Source organism: Melanostigma gelatinosum, assembly GCF_949748355.1.
Source record: "Melanostigma gelatinosum genome assembly, chromosome: 19".
NCBI lineage: Eukaryota > Metazoa > Chordata > Actinopteri > Perciformes > Zoarcidae > Melanostigma > Melanostigma gelatinosum.
In genome coordinates this window covers 18,614,221-18,632,659 of record NC_136652.1, presented here as the reverse complement: position 1 = coordinate 18,632,659, position 18,439 = coordinate 18,614,221, and the positions used below count along the sequence as shown (strand labels likewise).

General features: G+C 42.9%; 1 protein-coding gene across 1 annotated transcript in view; it reads right to left on the bottom strand.

The window, feature by feature from the left end:
* LOC306793728 (MAM domain-containing glycosylphosphatidylinositol anchor protein 2) overlaps positions 1-18,439 on the bottom strand; it is a gene marked incomplete at its 5' end in the record, with an annotated part of 143,783 nt that overhangs the window by 64,515 nt on the left and 60,829 nt on the right. Inside the window, 3 exons of the mRNA XM_079291464.1 lie at positions 2,889-3,158; positions 3,421-3,553; positions 6,941-7,137. Of these exons, the coding sequence (XP_079147590.1) occupies positions 2,889-3,158; positions 3,421-3,553; positions 6,941-7,137 (600 nt within the window). The remainder of the gene's footprint in view (positions 1-2,888; positions 3,159-3,420; positions 3,554-6,940; positions 7,138-18,439) is intronic.

Genomic DNA, 18,439 nt, shown 5'->3' with positions numbered 1-18,439 from the left:
GTGTCATTTCAGTATGCTGATCCAAATTGTGCTCTCAGTGATGATTGGCCGGACTCAGGACAGAGTTTTCGTGTTGATTAGACGCCATTCATACAGCACCCCCCTCACTCTGGAGTTCTAGAACTATTGATCCCACAACTGCACTGACAAGAGAGACTGTTCCCAATTTATGTTCTTCTTTTATTGATCTTTAATTAGCTTTGTCACGTATTGATTCATTGTGTCATTTAAGCATCTCTCCATTTCGTTTTAGACTGCCGAGATTTCTTTGGCTTAGTTTGTTTTCACTCCAAATGGATTTACTCTGGACAGAATTTTGTGTCAGTTTCTAATCTATTTAGTCTCCTCCCGTCTGATTGCCTTTTGTTTAAACATCTGCAGTAAATGATTGAGTCGCACACGTTGGTGAGGGCTTTTAGGCTTGAGGAGAATATACTGGTCAATGTTCATGTCTCCACAATGAGTGTTCATCAAAGTCTGACTTTTGCATGAAGGTTATGAATCAGAAACGTAACCCAACATATACATCATTACACGTGTGACTGTTTTAAAGAGCTAATGATCAGGCTTTTGCATCTGGATTGATGATTCATAAAGCCTGGCACTGCATGAAAACATCTGCAGCTGCAAAAACATTCAGTCAAGCAGAATAATGCATATTTGTCCTGTTTAACTTTTAACAAGTACAGACTTTGCTCTGCAGCCTTAAATGTGATCAATGAGTGTGGATGCAAACATCATCTATATTTAAGGAAGGTCGCGTGTTTACTTTTAATGATATTTGATCAAGATCCCATGTGAGAACCATTGTCATCTCCAGATGCCTGACACATCAATGAGAGAGTGATATTTATTGCAGCGATTGCCCACGGTGAGTGTGCTCTGACTTATTTGCTGCCGTGTGACACCTGACACCTTCCCTTTGATGTAACCCTCTCAATTCATAAGTCCTCAACTATATGGGCACTTTCACAATGCAGAGACGGGGTTTTATCTGTCAGGAGGGGGCCATCAGGAGTGATTTGTTGATGATTTGATTTTCATCCCAGGGAATATATGGCTGCATAAATAAATGCTTCCAAACAGGTTGAGCACAGAACCGGATGATGGAGCTGTGGCTTAATCTCTTAGATGAAAGGAGAGAAACTCCGTGAGAAACTTTCTGAGCCAATCTGCTAAACTCTGATATGTGATTCCATTTGTGTGTGTGAATGTGTGTGTGTGTGTGGGAAGTTCTCTTGAAAGTTAAAATTCACTTTTGGATTGTCCCCTGAATGCTGTATTGCTTGTAAGGCTTTCACTAATTAATACATCTTTTTATTCACCTGCAAGAGGTTCCTGCAGTTTCACATTCAGGGCGTTGGGATCCTCTGTCACAGATGAAAGCCTAGTCACGCACCATCCTTAATCCTCCAGCTGAGTAACAGCAGTCAATTTAAGAAAGTTCATTTCCTCATGCGTCACGTCGCATCTGCGCGTGTTTTATATCAAAACGCCTTTTCTTTACAGGTGGTAAAATATCCTTTCTGGGGGCATTAACCTTCAGTGTAGTTGTTTTAGCATTACTGTACTGAACATTGTGTCTGTTGACAACTAAAAGCACGATTCGCCGTCTGCGTATCCGCGTTGACAGGGAGCAGTCAATGTGACAACATGCAGGAAAAAGGGACTTTGATAACGGTCATTTCTGTAACGAGCTACAGCTGTATACTACCCTGTTAACGAGCAAACAGGCAGCAATGGACTCTTTGAAGCCGTGTTTTTTAATTCATGGTTTCACACTCTTTCCCCTCCAGCGTTTATCCTTGGTGGTCTTCAAATAGCCGGAGCAGAACCAACAGTGAGATCTGATGCTCCGCATGTTTGTAAGGTCAAACTGTAAGAGCATAATCTGAAGGACACTCAGCAACTCTGTGAATACATTAATTATAAAGCTACGCACGCAAAATTTAACTAAATTATTATTCAAAAGTAAAACAGTGAACAAGAAATAATATCGTGCCGTCATATAAGATGTGCACCATCCTCAGGCAGCAAAGAAGGGACTTACACAACATTTGAGGCCCCGTATTATAAAGATCTACCTTATCCTTTAGTATCTATCCTTTAGTATCTATCCTTTAGCATCTATCCTTTAGTATATATCCTTTAGTATCTATCCTTTAGTATCTATCCTTTAGCATCTATCCTTTATCATCTATCCTTTAGTATCTATCCTTTAGCATCTATCCTTTAGTATCTATCCTTTAGTATCTATCCTTTAGCATCTATCCTTTAGCATCTATCCTTTAGTATCTATCCTTTAGTATCTATCCTTTAGCATCTATCCTTTAGCATCTATCCTTTAGTATCTATCCTTTAGTATCTATCCTTTAGCATCTATCCTTTAGCATCTATCCTTTAGTATATATCCTTTTGTATCTATCCTTTAGCACCTATCCTTTAGTATCTATCCTTTAGCATCTATCCTTTAGCATCTATCCTTTAGTATCTATCCTTTAGTATATATCCTTTAGTATCTATCCTTTAGTATCTATCCTTTAGTATATATCCTTTAGTATCTATCCTTTAGTATCTATCCTTTAGTATCTATCCTTTAGCATCTATCCTTTAGTATCTATCCTTTAGTATCTATCCTTTAGTATATATCCTTTAGCATCTATCCTTTAGTATCTATCCTTTAGTATCTATCCTTTAGTATATATCCTTTAGCATCTATCCTTTAGCATCTATCCTTTAGCATCTATCCTTTAGCATCTATCCTTTAGTACTCTCAGACAAAATGTGGAATAATCATATTAATAAACACAGCAAATTGTTGCATAATGCCAATAATTTACCCTTGAATCCTGTATTCATGTCATACTGAAGGTTTTTGGACTCCTCACCTCGCACCACAATGGTGGTGGACTTCTTGGCCGGGTTTCCCACGTTGTTGCTGGCAACGCAGCTGTAGACCCCCGACTCATCTGAGCTGATGGCTGGAAGGGTGAGCGTGCCCCCCTTCACCACGCTCCTTTGTGGCAGGCTGTCATTACTGCTGATCCAGGCGAGAATGGGGGGCGGCTCTCCACCTGTGGTGATGCACACCAAGGACACCGTTTGGCCAGGATTAACGATGATAGGATCCTCCACCAGCAGCTTGATGGACGGCGAGGCTGTGGAGGAAGACAGTGTGGAGTCTTAATTGGCAGGAGATGGACAACTTTGGCAGTTATGACAGTTACAGAATATCTCAGTTCACTTCATCTGTCTGTTTCCATGCCTGTGCTATATTTATCAGGACACTTATCCGAGACACGTATGTAGATTTAGCTGCTTTTATTTTGCAATACACAGTTAATAAAAATAAGTGCAAAAACAGTAATTTGGTGTAAGATTATAAAGTCATGATGTAGAAAAGACAATGGTCTTAAGTACCTGTCTTATTGGTGAGTCTGAAGATAACGCTGCGTTCAGGGATCCCACACACGTTTCTGACAGACGCGACGCAGCTGTAGTTGGCGTAGTCCTGAGGACGCAGGTTCTTCAGCTTCAAAATCTTCGTTTCCCCCTGCAGCTCAGACCAAACCAACACTGGTATGCAAATGTGTGCAAAAATATCACCATAATCAAGTTAAAGAAATGCAGAAAACTAGGCTCTGGGACGGGGAAGACAAAGGCCAAACACCTCCAAAGAAAGGTCAAAGAGATGAATATGTATACAGTTTTAATGACGCCCGAAATGAAAGGGGAAGGTTGCAGGTTACAGCTAAATATATGATGGCGTTGGTTTTAAAGGAAATTAATGTGTCAACTTGCTTAATACCAACGTGTGGATTACTTTCCAGTCAATGGCCCTGCAGTATTTCCCCCATTCAGCTGCAGTAATATGGATGGGCTCAGCAGGGGACCCTCCATAGAAAGGGCTATCTCACTTATAAGATGTGTTTGATTCCAGCTGGGCCTGTCAACCATGAGCTCCGTCCAGGAGGCTGTGAACATTTTGATCTGGCTGACTCCAATGTGTGGGTGTTGGGTCGGCGACTGATTAAAACACGAGTCAGCCACACGCTGCTGCAGTCCACACAACGTGGCAGTCCACACAACGTGGCAGTCCCTCACGTCTATCCAATGAGGCTCTTGGATAAATTAATTGTGTTAGATTAGCGACGGACCCCGCACTGCTCTTCCTTTCTTACTCTGTCACCTCCTCTGCTTCTGAGCAGATATCAGGAGATGAGGTCCGTGGTATTCAGAGTGCAAAGCTTTACTCTCAGTAGGGGGGGGGGGGGGGGGGCAAATTGGACGGAAAATTTATTTGGAAAATGTAAGGGGCAGAGAAAGGAACACATTGAACCGAATTGGAGAGGGGGATTTCGACTGAAAGATTGAACGCTACACAAAGTACACAGGAGCTGCGGGAACGGGACTTATGGCTGAAAAAAGGGCGAAGAAATGATGGAGGAGTGCTTTGTCACTGTAAGGTGAAAATCCACAGTTTTGCTTTCATGTTTTAAATTACATATTTCAGGCATTAAATGGGCGTCTTTGGGGACATAGACTCAAAACCAGCTTGATGAACTTAAACATGCACGGCAATAAAGATGCAAATGAGGGCGTTTTTCAGGGTAGCAGCAGGAAAACTACCAACTTGGCTTCATAGGGGCCAATAAATTGGGTGAGGAAGCTGAACAAAAGAGTGATAGAAAAATGTGATGTGTGCCTCCGCTGGGTGATGAGCAATATGTTTCGAACTGGTTACGTCCTCGACAGCTAGACATAATGCTCAAGCAGAACATCACACCACAAGAAAACATCAAAAGATATCGACTGCTATAAAGAAGTGGGAATCTGACGAGGGAGGAGAAATGGCTCCATTATATGTTGGATAATTGTCCTATTCTCTGGCACTTTGTGAGGAAAATGGAGGTGAAAGGAACAGACGGTTTTCTACATTAAAGCAGAGCTCTGGGCCTCACCTAATTATGAGCCCTTTCTCCATACAGGGTTTAAAATGCCACCTCGGCATTTCTACAGTATCAGTGGGAACATAAAACAAGATTTGGTAGACTGAAAAAGGTGCAAGAGAATGAAGCTGGAATGAAGAATAATGGAGGGAGGAAGGTATTCAGGTGAACTTAATTCACAAATCTGCCAGGTCAAAATGGAAGCCTGGCGGCACTCTAATGGACTCCAAATTGGCCCCGCAGGCTCAGCTTTGGTCAGCTATGAATCTGTAACTCTATTGTCGGAGCATGTTTCAGGCAAGTTCAGACATATTGGTGAAAAATAATGCTATTAGCCATTCATATGAGCAAATTCCGAGGAGTTTTGTCAGGATTTATTTGGGGTTGGACCGTCACAAAGCTTATCTCTGGAGTTTGGGTTGCGCTCATATTTCCAGAAGCAATTAAAGCTTTACTGTAATGGAGGGCAGGATGAAGGAGCAAAGAGGTATGGAGAGCAGGATGGAGAAGGGAAGAATGTCTGATGAGGCCCAGTTGCACAGCTTCTTCAGCCTCCTTTACCCACTCCATTAGTCCGCAGCCATCTTTCTCCATTTGGCCAAACATCAATTTCACTTCCCTTTTCCTCGCTCCCCGTTTCTTAATCCTCTTTTCCTCTCTCGCACGTCTTCATCTCTTTCTTAAAGATTCCCATTCTCTCTGCTGCCCGGTTCAACATAGAAATCACATTTAACTCGATCAATTCAAAAGCTACGATTCCCTTACGAGTGGCAGAGTAAGCTCGATCAGTTCTTTTATTGTTCGCATTTGAATCCTTTGAGAGGAAAAGTTTCGCAATTTCCAAATTGCGAAGAAAATCCAACTATTGAGGGAAGTGATTGTGAAGAGAACGCGATCTCTCTGTGTCGGCAATTACTCAACATGCATGAAAGTTTGTGAAACCGGGTTGGTGAAAGTGATACTGCTGTTCATATGGTGAATGAGTACGGCTTAGCTTTCACAGCAAGGGGCGGAGATAGGGTTCAGGGAAAGGATGTGAAACAAGCTGAATCAAACTCATAGTCCCAATACCTGCAGGCAAATGAATAGCAATGATCAATATCATAGCAGCAATATCATTACAGTATTTCACGTTGCAATATGTCACCTTTGTAACAAGATGTGGTGTTGTTAGCTACTGCGGCTTCCTCATCTCTGTTGTCAACATGCAGGATCGGGTGTGTTCTATTGTTGCACTTCTTACTTATTCTGGTTGATGAAGGGCATCATTTACATACTTAGTGTCTGTTTAAGTCCCTGAACTTCTCAACTCCTCAATATACTGTATCGCTAGTGATAATAAAAATACCGTCGCGAGCAAAATGTTTCCTGAACATGCAGGGTTTCATCATTTAGAGTTCTAAAGTGTGCTGTAAACGCATTGTCTTGTTTCAGCAAAAAATGCTTCGCTCACTTCATCTATTGAGACGGAAACATGAACCAGCAACAAAAGTTTTTACACATAAAGAAACCAGTCAAACAAACATGGGAATACAAACAGCCCCTCATTGTGAGAGAGCATTGTGTCATACGAATTTAATCTTGTTAACAAATTCTAAACCTGCTCTGCTGCTTCAATCTAGTCGTAGCAAAAATGTTGTATTTCTTTTCCCTATTTATTCATTTTTTTGGTAACACACAGGAGGGGGCCACTGCATGAGAGCATCTCCTAATAATGCATGAGAGAGAGCGCTGTCTGTAACAGCTTCAGCAAATTCAGCTCCTGATGAACACATCTTTTGCGATGCCTTCAAAAGCGGATTATGGTTGCATCCTCTTTTCTTCTGTATCAGCCTATTTATCCTCCCTTTGTAGTGTGCATGTGGCCACATTAAAAGACTCGGGGATAGCCGAAGTCCTTAAATTTTATAATCAAGCTTTACATCTTGTTTTCTGTCTAATATTCTGCCTGATTTGACACTTTCATCCACATTATGTCGCCTCTGTCTTACCTGAGTGAAAAACGGCTCGTAGATCTCCACTCCCTTGTCCGAGCCCTGCGTCAGGACCTCCCTCCCGCGATGCCAGCTGTAGCGGACGGGCGGGTTGGAATTGGCGACGCAGCGCAGAAACACGGTCCTCTCGTAGTAGAACTGCTCCTTAGCTTCTCCTATACTCTGGTGCACCGTCACCACCGGGTCATCAAGGTCTGTGAGAGGAGCACACGAACGGATGGCAGGAAGCTGTCAAGAAACACAGTTCTGTGATTTCGTTCAATTTTCAAATGAGTAGAAGACTCCTCGGAGCAATCTGTGGCACAGACCACGATTCACGCATCAACATATATTTGCCAAGTCAAAACATCCGTCGGTATTTGTTTTCTCTTCTCCCCTCTTTTGTGTCTCAAATTCTGCTCGACATTTCATCGTTATAGTCTCACCATTACATTCTGGAGCTCAGAGGAGAGGGCCAGGACGGTCTGCAATGGACACTGGTCGTCAGCTGGGTCACAACGGAGCGCCAATAGTTTCAGATAATATCTTATAAAACTGTGCAAATATAACCAAGCATTTTTGTGACCATGGATGTGCTGCCACAGAGCGCAATGGAGACGCCGTGGTGCGTTCTTTAGTCACCTCACCACCACAGATAGCTGTCTAATTGACAGTGGGCTTTTTTAGGGAATAATTACTGAGGTCCGGAGCTCTGCGACCTCCACAACCGATGATCCCACCAGAAACCAGAAATCCCATTTCTCCAACAAGCTCCTCGGACGCTCTGTGCGCGCATGAGACATAAGATAATGCAAACGCGATATGAGAAGTTTGCTCAGATATTGGTTGGGACAATTCTGTCCTCCTAAAATACAGGTAGTGACATGTCCATACTGTCCATTTGCAAAGCTACTCCCTTGATCCGTTAACACAATCATCTCCCGTGTTGATTGTGGCTAAAGGTCTGAGCGAAAAGGTCAGAATTCTCATTGCATCATGAGAGCCAGTTATCGGCGGGCACACAGGAGTCGATGTGAGAAGCCCACGACTTGAACTACTTAAGTCAATAGGATGCAGCCCAAGGGCACATTGACTTCCCAGTCAATGAGCGAGCTGCTACGCGTTCCAAGTCTCGGCCCGTCGTGAGCTTCAAACATGAGCGAGGACGACAAATACCGTGCACAAAATGATATTTGATGTCAGTCACTTCAAAGAGTAATGCTTGGCTGGCCTCCTCTCTGATTCAGGCACTGACACATCTGTTACTCGACTCATTTCCCAACAGATCTGAGGGAAGTTTTACCCCGACGCTCGACAGTTGCTTATTTGAGAAAGCGCCTGTGGTTGATGAAATGGATTCAAAGTTAATCATCTTACCCGGCTATCACATCAAGCCTCGGCAAATAGTGTTCATCATGGCTGTGGTGTCTTTTAGCGTGCTAATACTCCCCTTTTAGATTATGTCCATTTACAAGCTCAAAGAAACGTGGGGAGCTGCTGTTACCCTTTCATCTCCGTCATAGATGCAATCAGTTTTTAACGCAAGCAAAAAGGCAATTTAAGGGCGAGGATGAGAGAAGCTAATGCAAGTTATCCCTCATGCTCAAATTCCAAATGATAAAGGCTGCACTTTTGCATATGAAGGGGAAAGCGATTGTATTAATGAGAGTCAGTGAGTGGGCAACAAGGTGGACGACTGAGTGATTGAGAGAGCCGGTATGCAAATGTGTGAGCGCGAGTGCAAACCGCTTCCAGTAAATGAATACCAAAATCTTTAACAATTATAAGCCTCCACGCCTTAGGTATTATTAATGGGTGGATTCATCGCTTTTAATTCAGTAGCTGTGGCCCACCTCTGGATTTGGTCCTAATCAAGGTGCCTCTGGGCCACGCTGCACGGCCTCCAGCCTCCGAATGCTGATTCCTCAGTTTCATTAAAGACATGTTCTGCCCTACAGCCCCTTAATCAAAATCTAGCAGCGGTCAATACTTCATCCAGGATCCATTACTGTGTCTCAGGTAAGAGCAATTACCTTTGGGGGGGGGGGGGGGGGGACACGGGAGAGGGTGACAACGCTCCGGAGAAGACGAAGCGATTGCGGTGCCATTTTAGAGAAGCAGATTGCTGAGTAAATACACTGATTCATTATAGAGAGGAGGAGAGTGTGAATGCTGCAGCTTATCTCTGACTCTTCCCAGCTCCCCCCTCATCCGTTTCAAACAGTCAATTTACCAACTGTGGCAGGAACGGAGTGATTCAATGACAGCGCTATCTGCCCGTGTCTTTGAGCACCGGAGCTGATAGGATGTTGTCTTTTATTTCTTTTCATGTGGCGACAAGAGTGGTTGTGTGTGTTTCTGTATGTTTGCAGCGGTTTGAGCTATTAATACGGCCGAAATGATATGCAGAGAAGAAGTGGATGCTAGGAGCATAAATAAATAAATATGGAAATATGGAAATGTACGCGCTGGATTAAAATTTGATGAATTTCAAACAAACTTCCACCTCCGCCATCAGTTCTCCCCCCGTAAGGATGTTGTGTGAGTGTGTGTGTGTGTGTGTGTGTGTGTCACTCTTCTGCAATTAGCTTCTGAAGTTACGCTTGACTGATCGTGAAGCTTAAATCCTCGAGCCCAGAGGAAAACTGCGGTGTACAGGCCGCCTGCGCCAGAGTTGTTAGGGTTTGTAATTGCAGGTTTATGGGTTCACAGGCCGGTAAATCTGCCCATGTACATCTAAACGCTCCAGCGAGCTAACCCTAGCGTCACTCCTGCTCACTCCCACCAAGCATGACAGGTCTAAAAGCTCTGGGTTTTCTTTGATATTAAGACACAGGGGCCGCGGGCAACATGACACACCAATGTGCAGACGCCAGACGCATTGCGTGTCTGAGGGGCTCTCAGGAGAAAAGCAGGAAAAAAGGTAAAATTCAGAATCTCCAATCTTTTAATCCCCTCCGGTGAGAAAGAGTGCACAAAAGCTGAGGATGATATTCCTGTTCCAAAAGCAGAATGGAGATTTCTGCTTTATAGGCCGACCAAAACATGTGTTGGACAAATAGGCACAAGTGAGTGGATCGGATAAAAGAGAGGATGAGGATTAAAGAAGGTGCTTCACTATCACATCAAACCATAGCTCCTTCCTTTCATGCCCCCCTGCCAAAAAAAAGCACACTTGTACAAAAACTCACACACATTACCTCACTCCACCTACCCACACAGACACCAACATTCTTGTACGGACTCACACACACACACACACACACACACCTCTTTTGGGCTATCTCGCAGGTATTAATCTAATGCAAGTTTCTTTCTATTTTTTTCTCTGCTTTGATGTCTTTCACTCTCTCTGCCTGATCTGTGGAAGTCACCTGGGAAGAGAACACCTATCTGGTTCCCGGGCTGTCAGCCATGAGCGACAGAGGCCCGCCATTCATTTTCTCCTACCGTGCCAGCTTGATTACCAGTGGGAGCCGCCGACCTCAAAGACATTTGTGCGACGTCTTTCATGAGTTAACAACAGCCAGGTTACGTCAAAGACGAGCAATTTGCTTTTATTTGTGTGCGAAGGGACAGCGAGAAACAGCGAGACGGACAAAAGGAGGAAACGGAGGGTCGAGAGCATGAGTCAACTTCTAAATTGCTGTGATCGAGTTGCGGAGTTAACGAGGTGGTGATAACAGCTGTCTCCAAATAAGGGTGACGTGCTCTCTTTCTCTCTCGTAAAAGGTTTTTTTTTATTATTCAGAAATATGGGCATGAGGCATAAGTGATTAGAGAAGTTATTACTTGGCAGCCCGCCCTGTGACTGACCTCACCTTCAAGCCTCTTCTTCTTTTTTCTTCTTTTTTTTTAAAGCTGGAGTTTAAAAGTAAATCCTAAAAAAGGAGACACCTCCACATAAATAGGAAGCATGAATAGGTGAATGTCTTTTCTGGCTCTCCGACCACATTAAAAGGCGTCTGCTCTTGCGAATACCGGAGTATGTGTGTGATCTTTAAAAATATCACCGGTAGCGAAACAGAAGCCTCTGATAAATGAGGGATTGAGATAATGGGCAGTGAGGGTTCAGCATGAGATATTTCCACGCCGCTGATGGAAAATGTGTGGGTTTAACGTACTGTAAGAAGACCTTGAATTTGTAATATGCGACATCAGTGTACTATGTGTAAACACACTACATCAAATAAGACGGCACTAGAACATGATCTCGATGGTGTGTAATTTCCGTTTGCTGAATGGTGTGCTTTAATGAATTTCATTTATGTGGGTCGAAAGGTTAAAACGGCGCAGTGGTGATATATTACATCCATCTCATGTGGAGGCCTCTGATGGGATATGTGTATCCAGCATGTAATTTAGTGTCGGTACATTTCCTTCCCCTCCATCTCTCAACCCAGTGGCAAACAGTGACCTCCATCTCATGGCTACACTCCACAATAACCGGCTCCTGCTAGCAGTATCTATCAGGCGTCAGCTGTTGCTTCACACTAAAGTGTGATTGTGGCGGCGGATGGATGTGTTTGGAGGGTGGGCGAGGGCGTGATACAGCTATTGCAATAAGTCCACTCTGACCATGGCGCCTGTGTAGCAGAGATATCTCAGTAAACTGAATATCGTTCTCCGAGACATGAGAAACGAGTGTGAGCGTGGGAGGGGGGGCTGATTCAGTCTGTGTGTGAAAACAGAATTTGTCAGCGTATCATTTGTATGTTGAGAAAGACACACAGTGACCGGACACATTGTACAGCTGAGTGCATCTTACCATGGTACCGTCTGATGGTAATGTCAACATGGTGCAGCGTTAATTTGTATATGATGATTATTATGATATTTTATGAGCGATCATAAACGTGCGTCAAAGCTTCAGAACACAGTGACATCATGGTAAAGATACATCAAAAGATAAATAACACTAGTTCTTGGCTGGAGCAGTGACTTCCCGGAGTGATCGCTGGGTTCCTGGTGACCTCTGTGAGATGACAACACATTCTAAAAAGTCTTTAATTCCAGCCAAGAAATAGTCTCACACAACTTGTCAAATCTACAGTTTGTTTTTTATTCAGATTAAACAAGTAACACATAACGTGTTTTGTTGCGGAACAGAGCCAGGCTAGCCATTTCCCCCTGTTGTCAGTCTTTGTGCTAAGCTAAGCTAACCAGCTGCTGGATGTAGCTTCCTATTAACCGTACCGTCATGAGTGTAGCAATCATCTCATCGCACATCATAGGGAATTCAGATAAACATTATTCTTTATGGATTTTAAAAAAAAAAAGTTGTTTAAATGTTTCGGTGAATACGTATTCTTTTCATTAAGAGCATGTTTACAGAGGTTATGCACTCAATCCTGTGATTTCTATTGTGACATGCATCTAAGGCACTCCCTCCTTGTCATTTTAATTAGCATGATTTAAAATGTAGCGCTTAAAGCGAAAGCATTGAAAGAGAGATAACAATGTGCAAACATTGCTCACATACCCAATTAGCTGCTGCTGTAATGGAACACAATTCTAAATGAAAAGAACAAATGTTCTGGCTGCATCAGTAGAACAAGAGTGAATACCCAAATCCTTGTGGCACAATAATAGGACATTGGGGGTTTACAGGGTTAGGTGGCTGTATGCGTTTGTGAGTGTGTGTGTGTGTGTGTGTGTGTCTTAGGGAGCAATGAGTTACACAACTCCCCATCCACGCTTTAATATTTGAAGTTTGGTATTGAAATTGAATCAGTGCCAGGTTGCCAGGGGTCGAAACTACTGTTTTAATACACTGTAAAGGGGGTTTATAAAGGCGGCTCTTCTGTCTCTGCCAGGAACACAGTGAGGGGGAGTTTGTACAACTCGGGTTAAGGTTTGTAAAGGGCAACAGACCACCCCTGCTATGGCTGCTGTTTGGCATGCCTCTGTGGTGCTGTGTAACACGTCTTGAATTATTTATTAAGTATTTCCTCATTCCAGCGTTAACTTGGACTATAAAACAAATCACATTTTCTTGATTCTCTATCTCTCTCTCTCAGGATATGCGTTGAGCATTAAAGGTAATGGTAACTAACTCCCTCTCGGGGGCTACAGTCATCAGGCCCGGCTAAGTGTAATTACTGCCAATTAAAGTGGCAATGCACAATGGAGTCAATGGAGCGATCGCCAACGATGCAGCTTGCTATACACTGTTGGTGGCAGAGGAGCCTAAACAGATAGACTGTATAGAGGACAATGGTCTTGTTAGAATCGGAAACTCCTAATGTATAGTAAAGTGGGCTTGTCCCCTCAAGTTACTGACTGCTAATGTGTAGATAAAAAACAGATTTAGACAATGTGCAGTGTGGATGTAAAAACACAAACATTTCATTTGGGCTATAAACAAACCTCCAGAGCTTGAATATAGACTTTTCAATCCTCTTTTTTCCCTTAAAGTCAAAACTATGCAAATCGATGATGTTTAACCATGTTTCTCCAACCAGATGGAGTCGTCTTTCACTTTTACTGTGCCGTTGAAGCTGTTGCTTTAAGAGCTGGAGCTGTGTTCAGGAAGCTACAGCCCACTTATGACTGGTTCACCTCCATCTTCTTCAGTGACAGTGATTTTCCAATTATGCTGTCTTTGGAGGAACACTGGGTGTCTGTGGGGGTGTGTACGAGACCAATGTGTGTGTGTGTGTGTGTGTGTGAACACATGGACAATATATGTGATAAATGGAGGGGCAGACGTCAGCAGCCTCACAGCAGAGCTTGCAGCCCCTCACTTCCTCCCGGTGATGGAGATGAGGAAATAATGAGGCCCAGTTCTACTCTGTGTCTCTGTGTGTGTGTGTGTGTGTGTGTGTGTGTGTGTGTGTGTATTAGAGGGTGAGGAGTAATGAAATCTCTTCTTCATCCTCGCCCTTAGACAGTGGTGTCTGCCTCAGCTCATCTCCTCTCTAATTCATCTCCCTAGAAAACAAGCAAGCCACAGACCACTGATCTAAACACAACCACCTAGAAACCAACCATCAGAGTTGGAGGCAAAGCGCCAGCGACATGACGGACTTCTTTTCTGGTTTCGGCCTAATGACCTTCTCCTTTGTTTGGTTTGGACAAAGACCAACCGAGGATAGGAGACCTTTCCTGAATGATGATGTGAAAGCATCTACCGATGAAGCAAGGAATCTCAGTTTGTATGGAGGTATGTCTTTCGCAAAAGGGCAGTGAACGACTCCAACTACAGGAATCTCTGGATGTGTGCGTGTCCTACGCCTATCTCGAGAACCGTCCATCCGATCTACTTCACACTTGCGGTTGCTGGGGACCCAAGGACGGTGAGTGCCATGTTTGGTGCAATTTTGGACACGTGATAGGTTCATGTCTTCTATGTGTGTAGGTATATTGCAGAATGTGAAAATGTACTGATTTAAAAGAAACAGCAAGGACACAGCAAGCTACTTCATCCGTTATTTGTTCTCGATAGCAGGTCTGCTTCCAAGGCGCTGAGGCATGTTTGACTACTAACTGTAATGTCTGTTGTACTAGGGCACACTGTGATTCTTTAAAGACACAATAAAATTGGCATTAAAACGTTAGCACACAATGAATCTCCAACAGTGACCTTGTACTATAGCAGCAGGTGTGACACTTTACATATGTAAAGAGTCCTGCTCTTCTCTGGACATCAAACGAGATACTTTCTTTCTTGAACTGATACTCCTTGATCTTGATGATCTCTTACTGCGTTATTTCCTGCCACAACGTCCTGTTTGTGTCCAGACATTACATCATATAAAGATACTCTGATTGTGTCTTTAATGCAGTGTTCTGTATGATGTTACAATTCATTCAATCATTACTGATTCTCTTTATCTTTTCCATCACCTCGTGTCATTCTCACGACTCAGTAAACAAGTATTTCATTTCTTGTCTCATTGGACTTCTTTGGTATTGACACAAAACCAAAGCTCTGCATGATTTTAATTAGTTTTAACAATATTATTCACACATGTTTGCCCTCTATCCTCATGAGACTATTATGAGGATTCAAATAACATCTTATAATTTACAGGCAGTCATGAAATACTTATTTTGCTCAATAAAGTTCTGTGATATAAATAGTAGTAGAACTCAAGATCAATATCATCATTATTTCCCATGATTCCCACTGCATAGACTGATCTTGTAATTTGGATATTGTGGTCCTTATCCAAACATACTGGCCAAAAGATGAATAATAACGCAGTCAGTGCGTCATCCATGGCCTTTCATCTCCCGGAGAGAAAACGTTCAAAAACAAAAAGCAGATAAGAATGAAAACCTGCACAAGATAATCACATTAGCAGACACCACACAAACACACTCGTGTGTTTTCAGCTCCTGATGGGGAGAAAAACTGAGGCAAGAGATGAGGTTGACTCCACTACTCTGATTAAGGGCCCCTCCCCAGAGCAAGTCATTGAAAGAGTAATGGGCAGTCGTGAGCTGGCTTTACCTCCATTAACCAAACCTGCAAACATTTACATAATGTACACATAATGTGCTGATTCATTCTGTCCTGATTCAAACAAGGCTCAGATAACTCACCGTGGCTGTATCACACCATTCATCACAGCAGGTCATTTACATCCAAAAGCACTTAAGAGCTGCTGCACATATATCTTTGTCTACATACATTATGGGATCTTTTCAGAAGATTGTACAATACATCACCTCGTATCATGAGATCACATCATTTTTGAGGAATCAAGATTGAGTTCCTCAGCCATTTCTCGCACAATACCCGTTTTTTTATCCCAAAATGGATAAAGATGTCATGTGTGGTTTTGTTTTGTTGAATTTTGAAGAGCATCGAATGTATTATATACACAAAACATACGCTCCAAATTGATGGTATAAGAATTATGAAATATTTCAGACCCATTTTGTTTTATTTCTTCTTCTCAAGAATGTTTTTATAGTCCAAGAACAGGCAAGTTAGGGGAATTGATCGTTTGCTTAACCTCTCCCTCAAACCACAATGATCCGAGGTCTGTTAAGCTTTGAATTCCTCAACATGTCACAGCAGTAATAGGGGCCATAGTGAGTTTCTTTTCAGCCTTTCTAAAACCAAAAACACAGGGTCTTAACCGTAATAAATGGATTAAACTGTGTGTTTTTCTTGACAGAAGTAGCATCAGCAACATAGCAGGGCGAACGATTTTCTTCATTTTCAGGCCGGTGTTGATTTTGAGTCACAGTCATGGTTAAAGTGATACTCGTCACCCTGGAAGGTTGGAAGAAGAGATACGTTTCTAAAACATTACGTTTCTACGTAAAAACCTGTGACGCTAACATTAGCAGAGTACGTTAGCACATCATGAATTAGCATTAGCACTTCTATGCTATGCTAGGTATTGAATATATACCAAACATCAACAGTGTTGCTCCTTAATAATGTTTCCTTAATGTCTCGATTATCATGATGTGGCGTTTCACTTTTGCACTGTGATCTGCAGGCTTTAGTTTCTATCTTTATCTTTCCAACCTGTTTAAACTGCTGAATCAGTTTGACATGGTGTATACACCCTTCTGTCTGCTTCTTTCTGATTTCTTTTTTCCATAAATTCAATATTTCTTCAGGGAGTGCAGTTAGTGACAGTGTGGGCTCCATGGCAAGTCTGACAGCTTAACGGAGTAGCAGCGGGGATGAACTCAATCTAAAGTACCTTTGGTTGTGAATGATAGTGTTGCCCAGGGTGTACCTGGTTTTTACCCAGCGCATGTTGGGATAGGCTTTAAATCCCCCTGACCCTGAACAGGATAGGAAGGTATAGTGGGTGGACTACTGGAGGGATGGATCGATCTATTCTTTTATCCATGAAACTGTCAAAATACAAGCTTTATTGTATATAACTAGGAGCTAGTCCACCAGTTAACAATTATATCCTTCTTCAATCTGAGTCATAACTCATCCTATTGAGCCTGCAGCACAGACTGCTTCATCCAATTGAACACACTAATCGATAGGCTCTCTTGAGATCACCATCCCACACACTACCTTCTGTACACCGTACACCCAAATGTATTACTAAGTCACTTTAAAAGAGCCTCTCCTTGCTATATAAATTCAAGCACAGGGTGCAAATGCCAGGAATGACGGGATAAAGGAGTTACCATTAACTGCATCAGCCACAGTCAAAACTCGATTTTCATCAGCATGTTTTCCGTGTTTCTGTGACTCAGTGTTTCTCCAAAACCCTCTGTCCTCTCTTGCTCTGCACACACATTTACTCAGGCTCCTTGCAGCAGGGCGCCGCGAATTGGACACCTGATGAGATAGAAAGCGCCAGTTATACTGACCGACTGGATAAAAGAAAGCCAGCGTGGCCGCTAAACAAACACCATCAGCCGCTGTTTGGTCTCCGAGCTCCTCTATGAACTCCAGCGATGGAAGGCAAACATGAAGCGGACACACTTCCCCAAGTCGGCCGCACACCGCATGCTGCTGCACAGCTGAGGAGGCGTATATGCCAAGACAAGTTAAGCCTTTGACATGTGTGTGTGACTCAGGACCTCACTGGTGGAGAGTGTGTTCATGCATAAGCATGTGCTTGAACCCATTGGGCAACCTCTATTTTTGTTTCCTCTCGCACGCATGAGCAGACAAAGAAATGGACACACACATTCACACGTCTCGAATCTAGCTGAACGCTGCCGTTGCCAAATTTATGATTCAAGCTCAGACTGGAGCCCCCTTGCGCTGCCAAACACACAGTATCCTCATTCAAATGCTCTGGCTTCTGCAACAGCAGTGTGGAGTAAGTCCTGCCACAGATAGCACAGAGAAAGCAGGCTATTGTCTTATTCTAATCCTTTGAGGGAATGTAGTGAGAAATATCAGGGAGGAGTGAGGATGAGTGTGAAAGCTTCAGTAAACTGATATCTACAGTTCGGTGGGTTGTTTCTCACAATACAGTATTATGCATCACCTGATTCTTACTGTTTCACAGCCACTGACAAACTGCCACTTGCTGACTCGGCAGACCACATTAATATCATCTGCACAACATCAGCATACGGACCAACAGCGTGGTTTTTTTTTCTCCTTTCCTGTAAACTCCGGAAGACTTGGCAGCATTTTTACTTTCTCTTTTTCTTTTACTTTTTCCGCAATGCATCTCTGTGTTCCCAATTTATTCCGTTTTTGCCAGCGTTGTTCCGACCATTTTAAAGTGAGTTTTAAAGTGGTCCTTTATCACAACCTGCACAGTAAATGCTGACCTGGACTGAGCAGGTTTAAGGCAAAGCAATTTGTTCTCCATTTGTCCATCAGGTGAAATCATTCTGCTTCGCTCTCTACAAGTTAATTGCACAACCTCTGTGTTTGCCCACAAATAATTGACCTAAAGGTCATGTTGTTCATCAGTAGGAAGTGGAGTTATTCATTCAGCAGATTACTGTTAGGCTTTGCAACCAATGACATTTTTTTTGGATTAAATAGTTTGAATAAATTCAATATTAACTTAAAAATCACAGCTCCACAGAGGCGTGTTGAAATTGCTTGTTTAGACC